Below are 25,034 nucleotides of genomic sequence, written 5' to 3' on the forward strand. Positions count from 1 at the left end.
GCTCGAACTTATTTGATATAAAGCACGATGGGCTTAGGCCATGCCGGGCCCACCCGGCCCAATTTCTGTAGTGGTCACCTATATTTGTCGTAGATTGTATGTAGATTGTATGCAGTTTGGTGGTCCTGTACAGACATGTACTAGATACTACACATAAGTAGGTAGAAGTAGATTGAATGAATATATAATTCAGCTGCCAGCAAGATACAGCTTCAGTACCTATCTTGCTCTGCTGACTGCTGGGCAACAACATGAGCACGCAGATTCTTTTCCTAAATGCTTCTAAACAAAACAACGCAGCATACTCCATGGATCTGAGAGTTTTGCTCAGTTATCGGCAGGCAGCTGCACATCACTGATCTGAGAGTTTTGCTCGCATCGCAGTCGCAGGGGTCGTCTTCTTCTCCGATGATATTTGCTCACGTACCACTGAACCCAGACGGACTCTTGTAACCAAATGTTTCATTGATGGTCAAAAAGCCCATCAGAAACAGACATAAACATTTGGGCCGGGCCCTCCCTTTGCCTCTCCCTCCCTCCATAGGCCCTAGCCCATAGCCCCGTCGTCGCAATCGCAGTCGCCACCCGCCGCCGTTCCGCCGGCAAGCCGTCCGTCTCCGCCGCCCGCCCCATCCAGGAGAAGCCTGCCACCAGAACATTCAACTGGCCTTCGTTGGAAATCCGTCCGTTCCCCACAACTGAACTGACAGGCCACCCATGGCGCTGCTCCGCGCCGCCGTATCCGAGCTCCGCCGCCGGGGCCGCGGGGCTCTTACCCCTCTCCCGGCGCTGTCATCTCTCCTCTCCTCGCTGTCTCCCCGGAGCCCAGCCTCCACCCGCCCCGAGCCTAATAACCCCCACGCCGACCGGCGTCACGTCATCGCGCTCCGCCGGTGCCCGCCGCTCCCGGCGTCGGCCGTCCTCGCCCCCGAGCTGCTCCACGCCAGGGGTCTCCTCCCGAGGCACTGGTCGCACGCCTCACCGCTCTCCACCTCCTCCTCCTCTTCCAGACCCGCGGACAAGGCGCAGCTCACGTGGGTGGACAAGTGGATCCCGGAGGCGGCGCGGCCGTACGCCATGCTCGCCCGCCTCGACAAACCCATTGGGACCTGGCTCCTCGCCTGGCCCTGCATGTGGTACGCCTTTCTTTCTTCTTCCGCTGATTCTCGATTGAATACTCTGCATCGTCATGCCTCGCTCACTGCATAGGTGAGACGGTGTCTCATTCAATTAGTTCATGCTTCCAACACTCCAACTAACTGAAAAAAAAAACAGAAAAGTTCACTATTGCTTTACGAAAGATGAAATTGAAAAGCTGTTCTGTGTTGAAGAAAATATCAGACCTTTGCTTCACAGGTCGATCACAATAGCAGCAATGCCAGGGGATTTGCCAGACTTGAAAATGCTGGCACTCTTCGGATGTGGAGCTGTCCTTCTCAGGGGGGCTGGTTGCACGGTGAATGATCTTCTGGATCGCGACATTGATAATAAGGTGATTTTGCTTCCTTTTGATGTTCTGATTTCTGATGGCGCCTCGCACTTAAACTAAACCAAGCACAAAATTAGTTGATCAATGGAAAAAAAAACTGTTAGGTCCCGTTTGTTTCCTTTCATTTTGAGGAATTGGAATCTTACTAATGGAATAGGCTATTTTTTTAGGATGTGACATTCCACCACTTTTCAAATATCATATAAGCTTATCTCAAATTCATGGGGTGAGAAATGAAAATTGATTCTATAGATTTGCATACTATTTTTCCGATGTACAACTTATAACACACTCTTTTATTTGCTTCGCTATAACATAAATGTAGTATATAAATATCTCCCTCATATGATTTAGTGTAATATACAAATATATTACATATATAAATATATGAACTTAATTAGTTTTGTCTAAATTATAATTATTAAAATGGAATTGAATTCCAACGAAACAAACGGGGCCTTATGGACGTTACATGCCTTTATCTGGTGCCATATTTCTCCATAGGTTGAGCGCACCAGAAGTAGGCCTTTTGCCTCAGGAGTGCTTACTCCTTTACAGGGAGTGGGCTTCCTTGGAATTCAGCTTCTATTGGGACTGGGCATTCTTCTACAATTGAATAACTACAGGTATTTAGACTCAGGTGCTTCTTTGGCTGATGCGGCTGACGCTATTATATGACTATCCATGTTCCCTCAACCACTTATCAGTGAGTGTCCACACTCCACAGCAGGACATTACGATCAAAATATTTATGTCCAGCAATTTGATTTGATGAGAGCCGTACTCTACTTCCCGTGTTCTTTATATCTTGTTTCTGTGATAAACTCACTGCTACCTCCGATCACAAGTATAAGGACACCACCAGCATGCTCTTCAGAATGGCATTTCGACTAGCAACATCTATAAAAATATATTGAGTGATATATAAGGAATTTTTTCCATCATCAATCTAGTCATGTCAATCTTGTATTTTCAGTCTGTATAAAACTTTAGATAATAGACAAAGTCATAATATGTGCCTGTTAATACTTTCTTATCTTTGCACTACCTGAAAGTGAAAACAAATGTATATTGATTATAAGGGCAGTTTATATGTAATTTTTGGCATTTTCCTGTGTGTAGTCGTATTCTGGGGGCGTCTTCACTTGTTCTGGTCTTCTCGTATCCCCTGATGAAGAGGTTCACATTTTGGGTATGTGTTATATTTGTGTATATGGAGGCTTATATAGAATGGTATATTATTACTTACAGAGTGAGGGCTTGTATTTCTTTTGGTGCATTAATAACAGCCTCAGGCTTATCTTGGCCTGACATTCAACTGGGGAGCTTTACTAGGGTGGGCTGCTATTAAGGAAAGCATAGACCCTGCAATCATCCTTCCATTGTATACAGCTGGTATTTGTTGGACGCTGGTGTATGATACTATATATGCGCATCAGGTGTTTCGCTATCCCTACTTTCATATTAATCCTTGATGAAGTGGCCATTTCATGTTGTCGCGGTGGTCTTATACTTGCATATCTCCATGCATCTCAGGACAAAGAAGATGACCTGAAAGTAGGAGTCAAGTCCACAGCATTAAGATTTGGAGATTTGACCAAATACTGGATCAGTGGCTTTGGCGCGGCATGCGTCGGCAGCTTAGCACTCAGTGGTTACAATGCTGACCTTGGTTGGTGTTTAGTGTGATGCTTGAGCGAAGAATGGTATTGTTTTTACTTGATATTGACTCCAGACCTGAAATCATGTTGGACAGGGTGGCCCTACTATCCATTCATAGCAGCTGCAGCTGCCCAGTTAGCGTGGCAGGTTTCGACCGTGGATCTGTCTAGCCGCTCAGATTGCAACAAGAAGTATGTTTTATCCACTATCTATTGATATTATAATGTCTGCCACGTGATGTGGTTGTTGATGTTACAGTCTTATGATGAAAGCTTAAATTCATTGAGTTGATGCCCTGCAGGTTCGTGTCCAACAAGTGGTTTGGAGCTTTGGTATTTAGTGGGATTCTATTTGGGCGTCTTGTATCATGATGGTTAGCTGATGAAGCGTCATGTGCTTGCATGGTGGGTCCAGTGGAACCTAAGCAATATTATGATGAGATGCTACAAACTTTTGTGTCTGGGCTAGCAAATGCGGCGTGGTACAGGAGTGGAGTGGACTTTGTAAGCTGCTTGATCTTTCACCGTCATCAAACCTTGGCTATTTAACGAGCATATCAATCAATCATGGTGGTGGTCTGATGTAGGACATGTGTTACGATTTCCCTAGCAGCTTGCTCCTTCTCATCTTTTATTTCAAATCTTACTGTGAGTGCAGCTACGGTACGTGTTTTGCACGATCTATTGACTATAGCCTTAGGGCATATACTTGTTTTTTTTATTACTTCTGTCACCATGAGTGGAGGCAAAACACTGCTGTGTTGTTACATAAAAACAGACACACGTAGATATTTAAGTGTTAAATATGACATACGGCTTCTTGCAGAAGCACTCGTTGCCGATACACCGACGTGTTCTTTTATTTGGCTGAGAACATACTGATGCTTTCGTTTTGGACTGAACGCATTTTGGAATCAGACAGCAGCAACCATAGCGTGGTTTGGCTACCTTCAGTTTTGCATCTGCCCCGTCTTAAAATTAAATAAATGACGTCATTTACTTTTAACCTCTTGTTTTATTATTTGTAAAAAAAACTGAATAAGACAAATGATCAAACATAAACATAAACGACCAATAATACCATAGGGATAGGGATGATATTCATGTCACTCGCCGACACGACATATCAGCAGCACACACGTGTCCTGCTTCTCTTCATCCATCGGTGTCAGCCAGCGATCACCATACATGAACAGGGGCTTTGACAAATCAATTAACCACGATTCCGAGAACCTAAAATGGGCGACCTCATCAGCAGCTTCACTTTTGGACTTGATGCCTCCCTCGCCTTCTATTTAGGCTTCTCATCAACGCCTGACACTTCAACTCCTCTTCTAGGCGGCAGCTCCTTCTCATCTACAGATTCATCCTCACAGATGTTCTCACCAACCCCAATTTTCAACCTGCCAGATCAATCACACAGTAACGAGTCACCAATAATGTCACCAGCTGCCAATGACTGCCAACTTTCGCTTACTCTTCTGAGGAACGAGGATCCAGGAAGTTTACAGCTTCGTTCAGGGCATGAACAGCCATCTTCTTGATCTGGAAAAAAAACATATCCATCACATCGGATAGACCAGATAGATCACTGCAAGTGCACATTGCTAACCTCTAGTTTGTCTTCTTTAGCCTTGTGGAAAGATGGAAGTCGTCTAAACTCCTCCGTCAGCTTAACACACTCACCAACATTTTCTGGGGAAACAAAATCAAGCGCAACTTTGATGCAGGACTGCACAGATGAAGATGGTTCCATCAATCACAACAATGATATTTCATGTCAACACCCAAAAGAAGGAAAAAGATCCAGCTTGGAGGTAAAGCTTGCCCACACCTTCAAATTTCTCACTTGGTGAGGACATCCAGCAGGAATGAAAACAGCTTCACCAAGCTTCTGTTCAAACGTCCAGGGTTCAATACCTAAAGCAGGAAGTCAAAAGATAAGACAAAGAACATGTCATCTTTCGTTACACTTATCACACAACATTTTCCTAACCATATTCTTCCTTGAGCTTTCTCTTATGCTCCTCAGTTAAGTAAAAGGACTGATCATGAATTGGGTGGAATACCTGCTCATTTAATATGACTAGTGATCATCATAAAATATATATATATAAGAATGATTCCTTTTTTCCTAAAGAAATGACTGCAAGTCTGCAACAAGAAAAGGACCTTTTTGACTGGATTGCAGTAAATATGCCGGAATTCAGAGCAATGCTTCCTAAGATAATCTTGCAATTTATCAGAATCCTGTCTGCGGAAGATATCCCATAGAGCACCACCGGTGCTCTGCTCCTCTGAGCTCTCCACAATAGGCATTTCCGGATTATCTTCAGAACTTCCTTTTAGATAAGCACATGTGCCACTGCAATCAGCCTTTTCAGATTTCTCTTCTTGAGGTTTAATGCCAACTTTCCTGCCAGTGCTTTTTTGATTGTGTGAAATGTAATGAGCTCCATTGTACATCTCATCAGTTGTGTTGACCCCATTGTTGTGATCTGAACTCTGACCTAGTTCACTTTGCCACTCTGATCCAGGAGATGATTCTTTATCCTTTGCAATATCTCCATCGTCATCAGGTGGTAATGCATTGATGTCCAAACCTGCAGGACACATGAAATTCCATTATTCTTAAACGGGATGTTTGGATTCATCACCAGAAGCGAATTTGAGTTACGAACCATTATAATTGTCTCTATTTACACAATTGCCTTCTCTACTATATGAGGTCTTCAATCCTTCATCAACAGATTCATCCCTGCATTCAGTTGGAGCTGGTGACAACTTGAGCTCAGAGCGGGAATTTAGACCCCCATATAGTTCCTGCAGATCTTGCTCTCTCATGTCTTTTTGGATTTTTTCAATTAAGCCAATATCAGTCTGACAAGTGACTTCAGCTGTGTGTGTTAAGATATTTACCTGTTTACATCACACAGGTTTGACTAATAAGACCCAAGCAGTTTTTTTTTTGGGTAAACCAAAGTAGTTGATAAGAAAAATAAGAACTATCAAAATGTCAAAAAAATGAGCAGGTAGATAGCAATGAGATACATCTGCTAGGAGAGCATTAGAAAATGAGCAGGTTCGGCAGGAGCCTTGCTGCTATATTTTTGTTCAGTGCTAAACCACATGGACAACAAAAGAATGCATATAATCATTAATAAAAACAACATACTGCATCAGACATGTCACAGTGAAGCTTGGTCACAGAATCGCCCCTGCCCAATTCTTTGTAGAACCCATAAGCAATGTAACTTTTGGGTCCAAGATCTGGCTTCAAGACACCAGCAGGAAGCTTGGCTGCAAGATTTAGCGGGCCATATCGTGGATCAGTATACTCACGAAATGGCAATGCGCTAATAAATTCGGCACCATGCCGCGGCAATCGCTTGTCAAAGGAACTAGAAGGAGGCCAGTCTTTTAGCTTAAGCATCTGAGGCCAGTGAGTCCTAGCATGAGTTCTGCCTGTTGTATATCCCGAAAAGAACCTATGTATGTTAATTTCCACCTGCAACATATAAGGATATTAAATGCGTGCATGAAGCGGCATAAGAAGGAAACAAGGCACATCTAAATTTAGGGCGACTCATAAACATCCCCAGTTGAAATGAGAACTTCACTGATAGAACGATGAAGTTTGTCAATACTATTATAATATGTGTTCTTTTCTTCTGGATGCAAACGCAGGCTCGGCTTTACTTAGGCTGGTCACTACTCAATGCCGTCCTAAGAATTTCTGCCAAAAGTCAGAACTTTTTTATGATTTTATACAAGCCAAACAACCTTGATATTAGAAACAAGAAATATCAATCAATGGTTATCATCCACAAAAATGAATTCACCCACTTAGACATTAGAAATAGAGCTCCGCACCTCACACCAATCAAGGCAGTCTATCGCCCAAACAGCAAATTGCTCATCTTCTGCTTTGCCTTTGGATCTTTCCCGCAATGCCCGCCACATTACCATTGGCTCCCAACTCAGACCAGAGGTTAACTGAAGGACATCAGAAACAACAACTGGCTCACCCTTTGCCCAATGCATCTGAAAATGCACTATGTCATCATCTTGAATACCAATAGCAACTGGACAGTATAGGAAGTTATCGCTTGAGCCCTTCCTGCTTGCAGCCTCCCTTACTGATTTGCTTTCAGTTCTTATCTTGCCTGATTGATTGAAGCAAGGGCACCGATCACTTCTACTAACCATTGCTTTAGCTAATGTCCCACTCCTGAGAACTTTGTCAGCTCTATATTCTAGCTCGGCAAACATCTTCTCTGGAAACAAACACTTGAGGTCCAGAAGTGTACTACCACAGCCTCCTACTTCCTTTGGTGGACAAGGTATGCTACCATTACTTTTTGCTTTCCAGAGCAACAGACCATTATTGGAGTTCCCAACAGCAGGCATGCCGTTGTAAGACTCGCCATTTGAGGAGTTCTTACTTCTATCAGCATCCTTCAGTAGATGAATCTTGCCAAAAGAATAACTCCTACCTTTAGGTTCAGGTGGCACATATTCCACCTCTTCTCCTCCTGGGATCTCACCTTTGCGAAGCTCCTTGCAGCAATTAAGGCAAAGATCGTAGAAACAACGCTTGCAGCTTCTATGAAAATCAACAATAGATGTTTTACACCTATCGCTGCAGTTGAGGGAACGAGTAGATTAGATGCCAACCATTAGATTTATGGCAGAATGTAATCAGGGAAAGAAATCAACCAATATACACGATCATCTAGGTCAAACTCAGCTTGTTCCACTTTTATCTCATTCATTGAAACTCCTGTCCACAAAACCAGACGGACAATAAAGCAACCACTACCAATCTGTAACTGTATCCCAGAAACCACAGTACCATACCTTGTATATTAGCCTCTACTTCCTTCTCCTCCAACTGTTCTTGTCGCAGTTCTCTCATCCAGGGAAGCAGCATGGTTACAATATGAAAAGCATAGCGAATTTCATTTTCTTTAGAGATCTCCTTTTTTGGAGGCTGGTAAGAGGAATGGGGCAAGACATTAACAATGGGCACTAGAAGATAATTATTTGAAATTTGAAAGCATACATATAAGTAGAACAACGTAAAAACTGTAAACAGACAATGAGTTGCTAAGTCTGTACCTCTTCAACTCCCCTCATCCTTAGGCATGCCTTGCAATTACAGTTCTTGCGACAATATGGGCACTTCACAGCAAATTCATCTTCTGGCAAATTAGGATACCTATTTACAATAAAATATTTGGGTCACTTGAACATTGGGCAACACACATGGTGAGACAACATGACTCTTGCATATGTCAATAGCCAGTGAAATAAAACTATTGGAAAGAACAAGCTTCAAATTTTATGTAGCATATTAGACTAAAACAGTTCAGTGGACACAGAAAATTAGTCAATGATTAGGAAACGGCGATCAACTAAAACTGTGCAAGTCGTATTTGTAACTACTGTATCAGAAGAAACAGTAGATAAAGAGAAATCCAATTGGTATGAAACGAGATTGAGATAACTTGACACACCATTGTTCTATGCATGGCAGACAGAATCGCTTTTTTTTGCATGACTGACACCGGACAACCCGTGGTTTGTCCTTCCTCTGGCACTGGTGGCACATGAGGGCATTTTCCCCAGTCAACATCTTACTCCGTTTGTTCAACTTTTTTGTCATAGACTCCTTCCCTTCATCTCTTTTCCGCTTCTTTGCATTCTGTGAAATCCTACGATTCCTTGACTGTTTGCTCCTTGCTGCCTCGGCACCACTCTGCAAAAGAAAGAAGTTGCTAACCTGATGGAACTCTAGTTTAAATATCCCATACAAGGTGATAAACTACATTTGATGACATCCTAATACAGGCGCTAGCATCCACTAAAGATTAGACTAGCCACAATGTGATGACAAATCAATGCCGAAATAGAAAAGAGAAAGTTTTACCCCCAGGTCGTACCATTGTACATCAAATGCTGAATTGAAAAGGCTAACTTCCAGGTCAAGTGCATGCATCGGTGCTTGTTAAAGAGCTGGATTCGCTGGACATTAATGGCATCAATGACTTGAAGAAGCAGGTAGGGAAGGGAATAGCTCTGATGTCTTGGTTCAATATACACTAGCAACATCAATGCTGAACATCGTGTCGATAGAATGTTCCTAGCATCAGCCTGAGATGGCATACCAGATCTTTTTTCAGCTTCGAGTACACTGTGGCTAGTCTTAGATATGTCCATCTTTCAGGGACGCTTCATAATACCAGAGTACTAACCGTGTGCAGGCATAATGACAAACACAATAGATGCACATTGCACATTCCAGTCTTTCAGGGATAATGATGCATGATTTTAATCTATGTAACCTACACGCCGTATCCCATATTGGATATGTATCTGATACGGATACACGGCTGATATGCCCTGGATACCTATCCACCGACTATCCAAATTATAATCAATAAAACAAATTGGACACACCGGCCGATACGTATCTGGCCTTGTTGAGTAAGACCCAGCCCAGCTAATGTCTTCCTTCGACTCCTTTGATGCCGTATCTCATGACCTGGATGCCAGAAATGCACGCAACTGCACACACGAGCGCCATCGCACGATGCTTCATGAAGGAGCACCGCTGCTTGCCTGAACCAGAGACGAAGCTCTGTGGCTACAATGCTGGCATCCAATCTCCATCCTCCATTGGCAAGCGGCGCCCGCGGCAGCTTAGACTGCAGCCTGCGGTGAGTGAGCACCCAGCAGCAGCAAGCCACCAGTGACCCAATGTGGATCCGACGGATGGTGACTCCAATGTGTTCAGTTTTGCTCTCCCTTTCTCGACCTAGCTCGTTTCTTCAATTCTTGTTGCTTGCTTGCCATTATCCACACATCCCCTTCCAGAGTTGAGTTCCTGATCTAGTGAATAGTGATTACTATTATGTTGTCCATATTCTTATGTAGCTGTGAGTAGATAGCAACTCCAAATTTGAGTAGTGCCACTGCTAGCATAGGCTCCATGGCCACAATTGACATTAAGGCTCCGCCTTGGATAATACTACCATTATGGAGAGACCTAAAGCTGGTGGAGGAAATGTTTTATGAAAGTGCAAATATTCCCATTGCAAAAAATGTAGTAGCTACACTAGAGTTCAAGCTCATTTGCTATAAAGTACAAAATACACAAAAAGGGATTGGTAAATGTCTAAATATGTCTTGTTATTTATTTAATTTAAATTTGTTAAAACATATATGTGTATCAGGTTTTAGACAAAAGTGGGGTATCCCAATATTCGTGTCCTTTTGATACGGATCCACATATTTGTATCTATGTTGCATAGATTTTAATTGTTGGGCTCATGTTTAGGGTTTTGGCTTGAGCCCTCTTGTATTTACCTGTCTCCCCTGTGTAGTGGGCTTGACCCACCTATTTGGTCTATATAATATACTCCCAAACCTGATTAGGGTTAGGGTTTCACTACAACTTGGTACCAGAGTCGGTCTTCTCTCTTTCCTCCCTCCTCCCTAAGTCGTCGCCTCGTCTTCCAATCCCCGGCCAGCCACCGGCCCCGCCTCTTCCCCTCCTCATCCCGTCGGCGTGCTTCAATCGAAAGAGGAGTGTGAAAATTCTCCTAGACATCCAAGTTTGTTAGATATTGCTGAAGAGTGCAGTTCAAATTCCTTGCAAAGGGGAAGAGCCTCAGAAATTCAGTTGCTCAAACGAACTGTTGGTTTGGAAGGTCAAGTAGTGCCTAGAAAGAAACACCATTAGGTATTTAGGATCAATGCTACAAAGAGACGAGGATATTGATGAAGATGTTAGCCATAAAATCAAAGCATGGTGAATGAAGTGGCGTCAAGCATCTGGCCTTGTATATGACAAGGGTACAGAACTAAAAGGCAAATTTTATAGGACAACGATTAGACTTGCTATGTTGTACGGTGCAGAATGTTGGCCTACAAAAACACGACATGTTCAGCAGATAAGTGTTGCGGAAATGTGTATTGCTATGTGGCCGGCGGTAGGGGGGAAGTGGCAATGGCGCAGGCGCCGGCCCCTGGCTTCGCAGGTGGCGTGGGCGATCGACTGGGCGTCGATCTATGCTGGGCAGCAAGGAGGGAGACCGGATTAGCAGGGAAGTAAGACGGTTTGGAGATAATTCATTGCTTGCTTTATTTCATAACTTTCCATTGCATAAATAGGCCGGCTACTGGCCTGGCCGCAGCCTCCTAACTGCTTGACTCTATCTCCTTAAACTCTCCTAAAAAATCTCAACAACTTCTAATCGTCGTCCAGGTCTTCCCAAGTTGCTGCTGAGCTAGGCAGTGAATCCCACTGGATAAGGATATGTCGAATCTCTGGCTTGACGGATCTTCAGAGCCTGTGTTGGTTGCAGCTGTGCAGCACCGTGATGGATCGACAGGAGTGGTGGTGGAGAATCTGGAGGAGTGCCCAGAAATTTCTTTAGTAACCCAACGTGGAACACGTTGTGTATACGAGTCGTGGATGGCAGTTCGAGGCGATAAGCCACCTCATTGATCATGGTCGCCACCTTGTATGGCCTGTAGTAGCGCGGCCTCAGCTTGCCGCGCATCACCGCTGGGAGCGTTGCTGGAGAGCGATGACAAACTCGCAGCCATACCCAATCACCTGGAGAGAAGCTCATTGCCCTGTGACCACGGTTGTAGGCATGTTTGGCTACCGCTTGTGCCTGCTCTAGTTGGGCACGTACATCACTCAAGAATTCTTCTCTTTCTGCCATGGACTGGGTAACTGCTTTACTCGGCACTCTCCTAGGTCATACTCTCGTAATGCTAGTGGATCCCTACCATATATGATGCAGAAGGGAGTCTCCTTGAGGGCAGTGTGGAAGGAGGTGTTATAGACATATTCTGCCCAAGGGAGCCATCGCAGCCATTGTCGGGGACGGTCACCTGTCAAACACCAGAGGTACATGCCAATGGTCTTGTTGACTGCTTCCGTTTGGCCATCCAACTAGGGGTGGAATGCGGAACTCATGTGTAGCTTGGTGCCCATCAACTTGAAGAGTGTTGTCCAAAATGTGGATGTGAACACTGGATCACGATCCGACACTATGGTTGATGGAAGGCCATGGAGTCTGACTACCTCCGAGAAGAAGATTGATGCTACTGTTTCTGCTGAATATGGTTGGCGAAGAGCAATGAAGTGGGCGTACTTGGAGAAGCGGTCCACAACTGACAGGATGACAGACTTGCCCCCAACCTTGGGAAGGCCTTCGACGTCGTCTTGTGGATGTCGTCGGTGTCCATGCGCACTTGGTGATAGCCGGAGCGGAGGTCGAGCTTGGTGAAGAACTTGGCGCAACGAACTTGGCGCAACGAAGAGCTCGTCGACGACTAGAATGGGGAACGAGTCCTTGATGGTGCATTCGTTGAGGACTCTGTAGTTGACGCAGAAACGCCAGGTCCCGTCCGATTTCTTGACCAAGAGAACCAGAGACGAGAAAGTCGAGGTGCTATGGCAGATCGGCCCTAGCTGCTGCATGTTGTGGCACTAGCGCTCCAATTCATCCTTTTGCGGTGCTGGGTACCGGTACGGTCGGACGGCGATGGGCGTCGTGTTCGATAGTAGATGGATCCGGTGGTCGCAGAGTTCTTGCGGTGGTAGGCCGTGTGGCTCGTGGAACAGGTCGTCGAAGGAGGTGAGCATAGCGTCGAGGACGTCCTGGCCTGTTGCTATGAGCAGGCGCGGTCGTGGTGACCCCGCGAGCCCTCGCCACTCCATATGTCGTCCTTCACGCCAAAACGCCATGAACAGCTTGGCGAAGTCCCAAAGGATCGGCCCCAGCATGGTGAGCCATTGGGTACCGAGTACCATGTCGAACCCAGCCAGGTGCAGGACAATGAGATCGGTCGAGAAGGTGGTGTTGTGGATGACGAAGGGCGCTGATCTGAAGACTCCCAGGCATGGCAGCTTCTCGTCGTTAGCCACGGTGACGCACATGTTCCCTCGTTGCGCGACAGGGAGACCTGTACGTGCGGCGGTGGCTTCGGAGGTAAAGTTATGTGTAGATCCGGAGTCAATGAGGGTGACGATGCTGACCGTGCCCAGGTTGACCGGAACCTGCATGGTCTTGCTGGTCGTGACCCCGGAGATGGCGTGGAGGGAGATGACGGGGTTGACAGTGACTGGTTCTTCTGCGTTGCCGTCGTCGCTCTCGCCGTTGTGGAGTTCGAGGAAGAAGAGATGTTTGCAGACGCAGTTGTGGCCTCTGGCAAATTTCTCATCGCAGTTAAAGCAAAGTCACAGACGTCGGCGTTCGGCCATCTCCTCCGGAGAGAGCCGACGAATGGCCCGCCTGCTGGTGCTGGAAGGCCGGGCAGACAATGCTGAGGACGAGTCCGAGCCAGCGGGTGGTGGCAGCTGGGGTGTCGACGGCGTTGGAAGCAAGTCGCGACTGGATCGGATGGCCTGCTGGCCGACACCTGTGCTGCTGCAATGTTCCCGGCGTTCGTAGGCTCTGGAGAGGTTCATGGCCACCTCCACTGTGACCGGGTGTTGGAGTTGGACATCGATGGAGAGTGGTTCCTGTAATCCTAGGGTGAACAGCTGGATCTTTTGATCTGTGCTCAACGGCATATCCCTGGGTAGCAGCTCAAGGAAGCGCTCGGTGTAGGCGTCCACCGTTCCTATGTGCCGGAACTCGCCAGTTCGTCGAGGGGGCAGGCTCGGACGAGGAGCCCAAACCTGAGGTTCGGTAGCTCGACGAAGCGTCGCCAAGGGGGCGTCCCTTCTTCCTAGTGCAATTGCATGTACCATTGTTGTGCAGCGTTTTCCAGGTGCTATGGTGCCATCCATATATGTTCCTCTGGAACGATGTGTTGCTGGAAGGACTCACATTTGTTGGTGAAGAGTAGCGGATCCGTCTTCCCGTCGTATCGTGGGAAATCCATATGATGGAATCTGGTTGGGCGGACTTCATGGTTGGCATTGGTTCCCGTGAGGGATGATCTCCTGTTGGCGCTGATCAGGGCGATCAATGGCAGCCTGGCTTTCCTAATGCTGTCGTTCTAGGCGTTGTATAGTGGTGTGCAGGGTGTCCAGGGTTGCCAGCCTTTGGTTGATGGCGTCCAAGGCCTGAGCCACTACATCGCTTGGGATGGAGGACATGGTGGTGGTGGTGGGTGGGATGTGTGGCTGGTCTGGCTTCGCAGGTGGCATGGGCGATTGGCTAGGCGCCGATCTATGCTGGGTAGCAAGGAGGGAGGCCGGATTAGCAGGGAAGAAAGACGGTTTGGAGATAATTCATTGCTTGCTTTATTTCATAACTTTCCATTACATAAATAGGCCGGCTACTGGCCTGGCCGCAGCCTCCTAACTGCTTGACTCTATCTCCTTAAACTCTCCTAAAAAATCTCAACTTCTGATCTGCTATTATCCCTAGATATTCTCAACTAATATCTCTAGATAACTCAACTAGGCCTCTTATCCTTAGGCCTGCGCCTGTATGTGGCGCCCAATTAACACATATATTGCATTGGATTTGTGGCCATACAAGGAATCAAAACCGAAATGATGATATAAATAATAGGCTAGGGGTAGCACCATTTGAAGAAAAACTTGTCCAACGTTAGTTGAGATGCTTTGGACATGTTCAACTGAGACCTTTAGAGGGGCCAGTGCATAGTTGGATGCTAAGGCGCGATAGTAATGAGAAGAGAGGAACAGGAAGACCGAACTTGACATGAGAAGAGGCAGTAAAAGGAGACTTTAAAGGATGCGATACCCAAAAAAAATAGCCTTGCGTAGGAGTGCGGAAATTGCTATACATGTACATGAACCTTGACTTTTGGGTTCTGTTGGGTTTTTAACTCTAGACTGTCCCAACTTACTTGGGAATAAAAGGCCTTGTTGTTGGTGTTGTTAACATTGTAGCAATGTACATAATTTATGACCTAAAAACAATACATTAGATATTAGCTAGCAAATAATCTTCAACCTTATTTTGGCAAGACCGTTGGGTCCATGGAAAGAAAATTGAAGACCTTGCTCCTCAACTGCTTGCAGATGTGCCAAACAAGATTAGGAACAGCAGAACTGTTCTTGAGGCCTTAACAGATAGAAAATGGTTAACTGATATTAAAGGGGCCTTGGCAGTAAGAGTTTTTGCTGACCTCCTAGATCTCTGGGATGCACTTCAAACTATCCAGCTTCATCCAGACATGGAGGACAAAAATATTTTCAGGTTTGCTACTGATGGAAATTACTCAGCTAAAGCAGCCTATGAGGGTTTCTTCATTAGGTCGACCCAAGCTGAGCATTGGGAATTAATTTGAAAAACTTGGTCTCCTCCTAAATGTAAATTCTTCCTATGGCTTGCTGATTTAGGAAGATGTTGGACAGCAGACCGTCTAGAGAAAAGAAGTTTAAGCCATCCTGACAAATGTCCTTTGTGTGACCAAGATCAAGAAAGCATAGACCACATTTTGGTGGGTTGTCTTTGCTAGGAACTTTTGGTTCCAGCTGCTTGGACAGGTCAATCTGCCTGGTTTTGCTCCTCAGCGGGGGGAAGTGAACGCTATGCAGTGGTGGAGTAGAATTAGTGAGCAGTTGCAGGGGATTGCAAAAAAGGGCTTAATTCTTTAATCACCCTCGGGCTATGGACTCTCTAGAACCATAGAAATGGGTGTGTTTTTGACAGAATTGTTAGAGTATATGCCATGTGTCTAGGCCCATGTGGCCCATGTACATCACTATATAGCTACCCATTAGGGTTAGCCCTATGTATCAATCAATTACCCTCTAACATGGTATCAGACTAGGGTTTACTCCCTCTCTCCCCTATAGCCGCCACCTCCTTTCTCTCTCTCCCAAGCGCCGCCGCCAGGAGGAAGCAAGCACCGCCGCCTCCCTTCTGCCGGCCGGCCGCCCGCCGCCTCCCCAGAGCCGCGCCCAGTCGCGCCGCCAGGAGCTGCGCCCGAGCCCCGCCTCTGCCGCGCCGCCAGGAACTGCGCCCGGGCGCGCCGCTAGGTGCGCCGCCAGGAGCCACCGCCTCCCTTCTCGCGCCCGCCAGGAGCCGCGCCCCGGCCCCACCTCTGCCGCGCCCAGGAGCCACGCCGCCAGGAGAGCCGCGCCCTGGCCCCGCCTCTGCCGCGCCACCAGGAGCCTCGCCCAGGAACCGGCCCTAGCTCCTCACCGCCGCCAGCACGGCCCTAGCTCCCCTCCCATGGCTGCCGAGTTCCCTCCCCTCTCCTCCTGGGTGCGGGCCGCATCCCCTAGCCGACACGTCGTCGTCCCTCCTGCCACTGCTGCTGCGCTCAGGCCGCCATGGGGGGCAGGGCCCATCGCCGCCGGTGGGGCCTTCACCGCGACGGGCACCGCCTCGGTCCTTGCGGCTGTGGCGGATGTGCCTCCCGCGGGGGTTGCCGGTCCGGAGGACGCTCCCCCGCCAATCCCCCCGTCGTTGGTCGTCGATCAGCCGCCTCCTCCTCCACCGATCGCCCAACAGGGATACACCGTCGCCGCCCTGACTGATGCACGTGGCATGACCCGACTGACCCGCACCATCCCCACAGTGTTGTGGCATGACCCGACTGACCCGCTCGTGGCTCAGCTCCACCTTCAGGCTGGGAGTGTCCAGAACATTCGCCTCATGGTTCCTGTCGTCCTGGAGCTAGAGTCGTCGTCCTACGCACGCTGGCGGGACTTACTCCTCCTCACCCTCCGCCGCTACGCTCTAGATGACCACGTCCTCTGCGACCCCACCGGTGTGGCGCCGACCGCCGCGTGGGTGCGCCTCGACAGCATCGTGCTCACCTGGATCGTGGGGACGATCCCCGTTGACCTCCACAGCCTCCTCCGGAACCTTCCTCACGCTCGGGTTGTTTGGCTTGCCATCGAGGGCCAGTTCCTGGGCAACGCCGAGGCCCGGGCTCTCCGTCTTGACGCAGCCTTCCGCACCTTCGTCCAGGGGACCTCAGCGTCAGTGCGTACTGCGACAAGATGAAGACCATGGCGAACTCACTTGGCGATCTGGGCTGCCCCGTGGAGGACCGCAACCTAGTCCTCAACGTCCTCCGCGGCCTCAGCGATCGCTACACCCACCTCTGGTCGTTGATCATGCGCCAGCGTCCCTTCCCTACCTTCCTCCAGGTCCGCGACGACCTCGCCCTGGAGGAGATCACTCTGGGTGCTCAGGCTGCCTTGATCTCCGACCCGGGGTCCTCGTCCTCCTCGACAACTCTGGCGGCTCTCACCCCGACCCGTCCACCTACTCCGTCAGGCCATCGTCCCCCCGGGCCGAACATGGGCGGCGGGGTTCGCGGTGGCGGAGGTGGGGGCGGTGGTGGTTGTCGCCGCCGTGGTGGCCGCGGTGGCGGTGGTGGTGCTAGTTCCGGCGGTGGTGCCCGTGGCAGCGCACCGGCACCGGGACCCCAGCAGGGTGCGCCTTGGCCCACTTTCCACCACCCGTGGTCAGGGCGCATCTCCATGTGGCCGTTCCAGGGGCCTAGTTCTGAAGCTCGTCCCCCGGTGGCCATGTTCGCTGGTGCGCCGCCGGGGTTCGCCTTCGCCTCTTCGTCGCCCTGGACCTCGACGTCTGCCGCTTCATCGTGGCCCACGCCACCGGCTACTCCACCGTCCGGACTGGTTGGGACGCGGCCGCCCTGGCTGCCTTCCAGACTCCCACTCTGACTCCACCGATGGGTCCCGAGTGGATCGCGGACACCGGTGCTACCTACCACACCACTCCGGACCCTGGTATACTCACCTCTGTTCGCCCTCCTCCTTCCTCTCTCCCTTCGTCCATCATGGTGGCAAATGGCTCGTGTCTTCCTGTCACATCTGTGGGTGCCGCCGGCCCTCCCGGCTCTTTTCGCATTCCCGATGTTCTTGTCGCTCCTTCTTTGGTCCACAATCTTCTTTCTATTCGTCGGTTTACTTCTGATAATTCTTGTTCTGTTGAGTTTGACTCTTCTGGGCTTACTGTGAAGGACTCGGCAACTCGGCGCCCGCTCCTCCGATGTGACAGCATCGGCCCCCTCTACACCATTCGGCTTCCGCACGCCACATCTTCTTCGTCTTCGTCACCTGACACTGCTGTTGTTTTTGCTGCCACCACGTCTTCTACCACCTGGCATCGTCGCCTTGGTCACCCCGGACGCAATGCCTTGATGCAGCTTACTCGTAGTGCCACTATCCCATGTACTCGATCTCCTGAGGAGCATCTATGTCATGCATGCCAGTTAGGCCGCCATGTTCGTCTTCCGGTTTCCTCTTCTTCCTCGCATGCTACTCATACTTTTGATCTTGTACACTGCGATTTGTGGACTTCTCCCATTACCAGTATGTCGGGTTACAAATACTATCTTGTCGTGCTTGATGATTTTTCTCATTATGTGTGGACTTTTCCGTTGCATGTCAAGTCTGAGACTTTCCCCACCCTCCGCCACTTCTTCGCCTGGGTGTCCACTCAGTTCGGCCTCACCATTAAGGTCGTTCAGTGTGACAACGGTCAGGAGTTCGATAACTCCGCCTCCCGTGACTTCTTTCTCTCCCACGGGATGCAGTTGCGGATGTCTTGCCTGTATACCTCCTCCCAGAACGGCAAGGTGGAGCGCATGATCCGCACGACCAACGACACCATCTGCACTCTTCTTCTCCAGGCGCACCTCCCGGCACGTTTCTGGGCCGAGGCCCTCCACACCTCTACCTACCTCCTCAACCGTCTCCCTTCTATTGTGTGCCTGGCCCCCACTCCTCACCAGGCCCTCTTCAGTTCCCCTCCGCGCTATGACCACCTTCGTGTCTTCGAGTGTGCTTGCTACCCGAACACCGCTGCTACTGCTCCTCACAAGCTAGCACCCCGTTCCACCCTCTGTGTGTTTCTCGGGTACTCCCCGGACCACAAGGGCTACCGCTGCCTTGACCTCTCCTCTCGCCGGATCCTCATCTCTCGCCATGTGGTGTTTGATGAGTCCGCCTTTCCCTACTCCTCCACCCCCACACCACCCTCCTCCGACCCTGACCTTGACCTCTTCACTCTCTTTCCGACTGACGCGGTGGTCGAGCCACCTATTCTTCCTCTCTCTGCAGGTACTCGCTCACCGCCTGTCGGTCCTACTCCCGGCCCGGTGCCTTGCCCGGATCCGGTGGTGTCGCCTACGGTGGTGTCGCCTTTCCGCGGCGCCCCGTCTCCGATCGCCCCCGGGCCAAGCGAGGTGGTGGGACTGCACCGCCTACGGGGTCGTCGGTACCAACCCCTCCGGCTCGCTTCGCCCAGCCGGTGCGGGTCTACCAGCGCCGACTGCCGCTGCCGGGGTTCGACCCTCCACCGCCGCCGTCGCCGCCACCGTCGGTGGCCCAGTCCCCGCCAGGGACACCTACACCTCCGCCGCAGCCACCCGCGGCACGTGTCGAGCTGCCGATGTACCACCCACCGCTCCTTCACCGCGACCCGCGACACGTCCACCCGATGGTGACGCGGCACGCAGCTAGTACCCTGCCGCCCCGAGTCCTGGCGGCCACGACCGGAGACTCGCAGGTTTCTCCGGTACCCTCCTCCGTCCGCACCGCCCTGCTGGACCCCCACTGGCGTCGGGCGATGGAGGAGGAGTACGCGGCGCTCGTCGCCAACCAGACATGGGATCTGGTGCCCCGTCCGCCCGGCACCAACGTCGTCACCGGCAAGTGGATCTGGACGCACAAGCGACAGGCCGATGGTACCCTGGAGCGGTACAAGGCTCGCTGGGTCCTTCGAGGATTCACTCAGCGCCCCGGAGTCGACTACGATGAGACCTTCAGCCCGGTTGTGAAGCCGACCACCGTCCGCACGGTGCTCTCGCTGGCCCTTGCTCGCTCCTGGCCAGTTCACCAGCTCGACGTCAAGAACGCCTTCCCGCACGGCGCCCTCACCGAGACCGTCTACTGCTGTCAGTTGGCGGGGTTCGTGGACTCCTCTCGCCATGACATGGTCTGCCGGCTCAACAGGTCCCTCTACGGCCTCAAGCAGGCCCCTCGGGTGTGGCACTTCAGACTGGCTACGTTCCTGGTGACACTGGGCTTCGTGGAGGCCAAGTCAGACATGTGCTGTGGCCAACGGCGTGGCGGAGGCTACGTGGCTCTGGCAGCTCCTCGCCGAGCTCCACAGTCCCCTCTCCAGGAGCACGTTGGTCTACTGCGACAACGTCAGCGCCGTCTACCTCTCCACCAACCCGGTGCAGCAGCACCAGCGGACCAAGCATGTAGAGATCGATCTACACTTCGTCCGCGATTATGTCGCCGCCGGTGCTGTTTGGGTCCTCCACGTCCCGACCACCTCCCAGTTTGCTGATATCTTCACCAAGGGCCTTCCGTCCTCGACCTTCGCCGAGTTCCGCTCCAGCCTCAACATCAGTAGTGGCTAGTTGCGGCTGTGGGGGATCCTATGGTGATGTATGGTGTGGTGTACGTCTTCCTTTGTCTTCCGTTTGAGTCCAGTCTGTGAACTCCGCTGCGACGGAAGTTCAGACTGCGGGGGGTGTTAGAGTATATGCCATGTGTCTAGGCCCATGTGGCCCATGTACATCACTATATAGCTACCCATTAGGGTTAGCCCTATGTATCAATCAATTACCCTCTAACAAGAATTAAACCCAGTCTAGAGATAGCTATAAGAAGAGCTGAAAAAGATATTGATTTATGGACGTTTGCGGGGGCCAAACATCTTGCTCTTATCACAGCTCCCATTCCAGGTGTCTTACAGGGGTCTGGTAGAGGGAGCAGTTGATAACACCATAGAGGAAGATTTTGTCTGAGGCTGGGCTGATGCGCCGGGTCTGTGTAGATGGTGGCCTTTTTAGGTGTTTGTCTTGTTATCTAAGTTGCGGCCACCATAGGTGTCCTTTTTTTCTTTTTTCTTTTTTCTTTTCTTGTATTTGTAATTGGTCTATTTTTGGACCCTCCTTCCTTTCTTAATTTAATGATACGCAGCTCTCCTGCGTATTCGAGAGAAAAAATAATTTTATCGTACTAATGAAAAGGATCCCAATAAACCAGCCAATCAGCTCAGTATCTTCTACACGATTAATTTTTAAAGTATTTATACACAAATATGTGAAGGGGCCTCTAGCTGAGTTGTTTAGGTGGTCTAAGTAGCACTCCTTAGGTCCTGAGTTCGAATCCCAGTGGAAGCGAAGTTTAGGCTGAGGTTATAAAAGGTCACTCGTTGGTTCTCTGGTTGTGTGGACTGACCTGTGAGGGGCAGCTAGGAGGGCTCAAAGCACGAGTAAAGATCTGGCCTATAGTGGGCGGACCCTCATGCTGCACGAGGGGCCACCGGCCAGCTTTCATGACATTTCTCGGTCGGGGTTCCAATTGAGCTTCTTTTTAATATAATACCGTGGGGTAGTCTTTCCCCTACCGGCCGAGTTTTTCAAGAACACCAAAACCAACTGAGATTCAATATCAAGATAGAAGAATTATTATTATTAGGCCAAAATGAAACCAGCATCTAATCTTTTATTTCTATGCTCAGAAAAAGCTAGGATGTTAACTGAATCCATTCCCCGCAACTGCGCAGGAGTTGCTTCGAAAACATGACCTGGTGACTTAGTGAGACAGCTCTCACCCCTGAACAAATTGATCGCAAAAAGGCACCTTCCCTAGTCAGCATTAAAAGAACCACAACGAATGTTCAAAAGAATTTAAACCATTATAGAAAGTGGTATGAAACCGACAGGGGGTTTGGATATGTTACTGGCTTCAGCTAAAAGGAGTCCTAAATTTTGTTGTTAGATACTGACTGGTATGTGGCTACAGAACTATTCATGTAAGTGGTAGCAAAACAATACTATACATACTAGTCAAGTTGAGGATTTGATTCTGCAGAAACAAATAAAAAGTAGAGAAAATAATAAAAATCCAACCATTTTGGTGCTGCTACAGAATAGGTACAAAATTTTCAAGTCGTGGCTACAGAACTATTCATGTAAGAGTAGCAAAACAACATTATACATACTAGTCAAGTTGAGGATTTGATTCTGCAGAAACAAATAAAAAGTAAAGAAAATAATATAAATCCAACCATTTTGGTAATGCTACAGAATAGATCCAAAATTTTCAAGTCGTGGCTACAGAACTATTCATGTAAGTGGTAGCAAAACAACACCATACATTGCCAAGTTGAGGATTTGATTCTTCAGAAACAAATAAAAAGTAGAGAAAATAATATAAATCCAACCATTTTGATGATGCTACAAAAATATGTCATAGATTTTCAAGTCAGGTATTGTCGAACCCATGGCTACAAAACCATTTTGAGCAATTTACCTTGTTTGTTTCACCATTGGAGAACTGGCACCTAGTAATCGCTTGTTCTACTGTCAGTTTCTTGGGTCTTCCCCTTCCCCTCTTCTTCCCAGCAGGATTCTACAAGCAAAATAGCAATTAGTCCATTGTAGCACAAACTTGACAAGGATAAAAAAAAAATAAGTATAATGCAAATTGGGCATTTTCAGGAATATGGCGCAATATTTTTTCCAGGAGAATGGTTGCAAAAATTGTGATGGAATCAACATATATAGTAAATGACTTCCTGAAACATCAGTGACTAGGAGTAGGTCGCGTAAAAAATATTTTTAGTTCTTTATACATTCATCAATCAACTATTGCAGCGGATAGTAAGCGACATACCCCATTTGTATGGCCGTTGCTTTTACCATTGGAAATCTGCGTCCTAGTATGCAATTGGCCCGCTTCCATTTTCCTGGGTCTTCCTCCCTTCTTTACAGAATCACCTGTTTTAGCACTCTCGTGATTGGCCTGATCAATCGTAGTTTGCTCCTCATCATCATCATCATCATGCTAGCAAAACAGCAGTAAGTCAATTGATGCATAGCCTCAGCAAAAACTAACCCAGAAAAAAAAATCAGGACCACAGAAAAGGTATCTCGGGAAAAAAAACAAATCATACAAAAATACATCGTTCCTCACCGGTATTGCATTTTTTTCTGAATGAAGTATAAGAAGCAAATCGGCAGGGTGATGGTGGAATATTGTTTACCATTTAAAACAAAAAAAAACAAGAGGCAGAGGCGCAGAGCATAACTCGCTTGCCGCCCGGATAAAGGGTGAAGGGAGGAACGCCCAGAGCAGGCGTGGTCCATCGCCCGGCGAATGTGCAGAGAGGAACAAAATCTGCTCACCTCAGTATCGCTGTCGCTGCCCACGTCGAAGAACGCATTGGGCGCCGGCCTCCTCTCTCTGATCGACCTGGTCCCCGCCGCTACCCCGAGCCCTAGATCCCCGAGGCTCACCGCGGACACCGACAAGGTCTGGTCGTCGGTGCGCCGCCTCCGCCTCCCCTTGGCCTTGGGCTTAGGCGTCCTGTCCTTGTTCCTCTCATTCAAGCTACCTTCGGGACTTCCCCTCTTCCGCTTGGTTTCCTCGCCGTCTCTGGCGGCGGAGGCCGCGCCCGCATTCCCGGACTCAGCCTCGACCCCCTCCGCTTCGTCCTCCATGGATTGAGGGGTGATTGCCACGCCGCCGTCGCGTACAGTGTACACAGTGCAGGGGGGAGGGAGTGGGGGAGCGGGAATGCAGCCACATGAGTGGCCCATATCCCCGAGGCTAGCCGCGGGCACCGCCGACACCAGGTCGCCGGTGCGCCGCCTCCGCCTCCGCCTCTTATACGTGTCGAGGCTACCTTTGGGCCTCCCCCTCTTCCTCTTGGTTTCCTCGCCGCCTCCGGGCGCTGGAGGAGCCACGCCCGCGCCCGGGGCCGCGATCCCGGCCTCAGCCTCGTTCCACTCCGCCTCGTCTGCCATGGATTGGTCGGCGCTTGCCGCAGCGCCGTCGTGTAGGCGTAGGGCGGGGCGAAATGTGGGAGAGGAAATGCTGATGCCGCCGGACGAGGTTTCTGGCCGGATTTTGGCCGATCAGCTTCTAAGAGCATCTCAAGCAGCTTATATGCAGCTATAACCATATTCAAACTTATTTCTATAAACAGCTATCTATAAAATATAAAACGATATATTAGTGACGTGTAATATACAGTAGTTCACCCATATAATCACAAAAAATACATTTTGTATAGTTTTGTACTATAGATTATATTGTTTGTAGAGTATAGTTTAAATATATGTATAAATATGGATATGAATAAACTACTAGAGATGGTCAAACATCTAAACATTTCGTTTGTCCGTTTTTATGTTTTTATGATAATTGTTTATATAAATTCTGTCCAAATCAATACAGATGTGAATGTATAATAATCATTAAATTGTCGCGACCGAAGAAATCAATGTTTCTTAAATCTTAAACCTTGCAGATTTATTTGTCCTCCTCGGTATGTAAGCCTCATAATTAACAGGGTTATCTAGAAATACTAGTCATATGCCCGTACATTATATATATATATATAGTTTATCCATTAAGAGTCATGGACTCTATATAACTGTGGAGAGTCTCAGTCATCAAATCTGCAAACCCACGTCCGATCATTTTTTTATGCAAGCGAACTGATTTAGCGTAAACAAAAACTCATTTTAGCGTAAACAGAGTAACAGCCGCGAGCCCTCGATCCAGAAATAGCGGCTTAGGCCCACTTTCCACGTGGTCAACCATATATTCCTTAGTCAACACATGTTTACGCTATCCCATTCTTCCGTTTATACACAATAGAGATTTAGCGTAAATTCTTCAACCGACCCACGTTCCAGAAATCCTGGAATTGGCCCACTACCCCACTTCCCATGCGGTCAAACATTTCTATACCCTAACCCCCGCGCGGTCAACCTTCCTGGCCGACTCGCCGCGATTATTCAGGCGACGCCAGGGCGATTCGCCTTCCTCCCCTCCCGCCAGGCCGATTCCCCTTCCTTCGCCCCCACTCGCCCTCAACCCTAATCGGTGTCGTCGTTGCCAGTGTCGTGGAGCCGCCCGCCAC

At 49.0% G+C, this 25,034-nt stretch overlaps 2 protein-coding genes across 4 annotated transcripts; one reads left to right on the forward strand and one right to left on the reverse strand.

Moving 5' to 3' along the window:
* The first annotated feature begins 483 nt into the window (after positions 1-483).
* On the forward strand, positions 484-3,990 carry LOC100282174 (para-hydroxybenzoate--polyprenyltransferase). Its single transcript, NM_001155086.1, has 8 exons — positions 484-1,136; positions 1,357-1,492; positions 1,994-2,115; positions 2,612-2,681; positions 2,779-2,928; positions 3,026-3,161; positions 3,246-3,342; positions 3,453-3,990. Exons 1-8 carry the CDS (start codon positions 718-720, stop codon positions 3,520-3,522), a joined length of 1,200 nt encoding a protein of 399 aa, NP_001148558.1. The 5' UTR covers positions 484-717; the 3' UTR covers positions 3,523-3,990.
* A 138-nt stretch (positions 3,991-4,128) lies between these two features.
* LOC100280238 (putative jumonji-like transcription factor family protein) lies at positions 4,129-24,066 on the reverse strand. Of its 3 annotated transcripts, XM_008678924.4 has the most exons (16): positions 23,290-24,066; positions 22,778-22,948; positions 22,415-22,513; positions 8,670-8,911; positions 8,272-8,371; positions 8,011-8,143; positions 7,870-7,933; positions 7,024-7,792; positions 6,326-6,658; positions 5,832-6,069; positions 5,323-5,753; positions 5,147-5,219; positions 4,985-5,070; positions 4,763-4,882; positions 4,628-4,695; positions 4,129-4,553 (listed from the first exon to the last, which is right to left on the reverse strand). In XM_008678924.4, exons 1-16 carry the CDS (start codon positions 23,908-23,910, stop codon positions 4,442-4,444), a joined length of 3,660 nt encoding a protein of 1,219 aa, XP_008677146.1. In that variant the 5' UTR covers positions 23,911-24,066; the 3' UTR covers positions 4,129-4,441. The 3 variants fall into 3 exon arrangements, with proteins under 3 accessions (XP_008677146.1, XP_008677148.1, XP_008677147.1); XM_008678926.4 differs by lacking the exon at positions 5,147-5,219; XM_008678925.4 differs by having other exon boundaries at positions 4,628-4,882.
* Between the last annotated feature and the right edge of the window lie 968 nt (positions 24,067-25,034).

Source organism: Zea mays, chromosome 4 (assembly GCF_902167145.1).
Source record: "Zea mays cultivar B73 chromosome 4, Zm-B73-REFERENCE-NAM-5.0, whole genome shotgun sequence".
Classification (NCBI taxonomy): Eukaryota; Viridiplantae; Streptophyta; class Magnoliopsida; order Poales; family Poaceae; genus Zea; species Zea mays.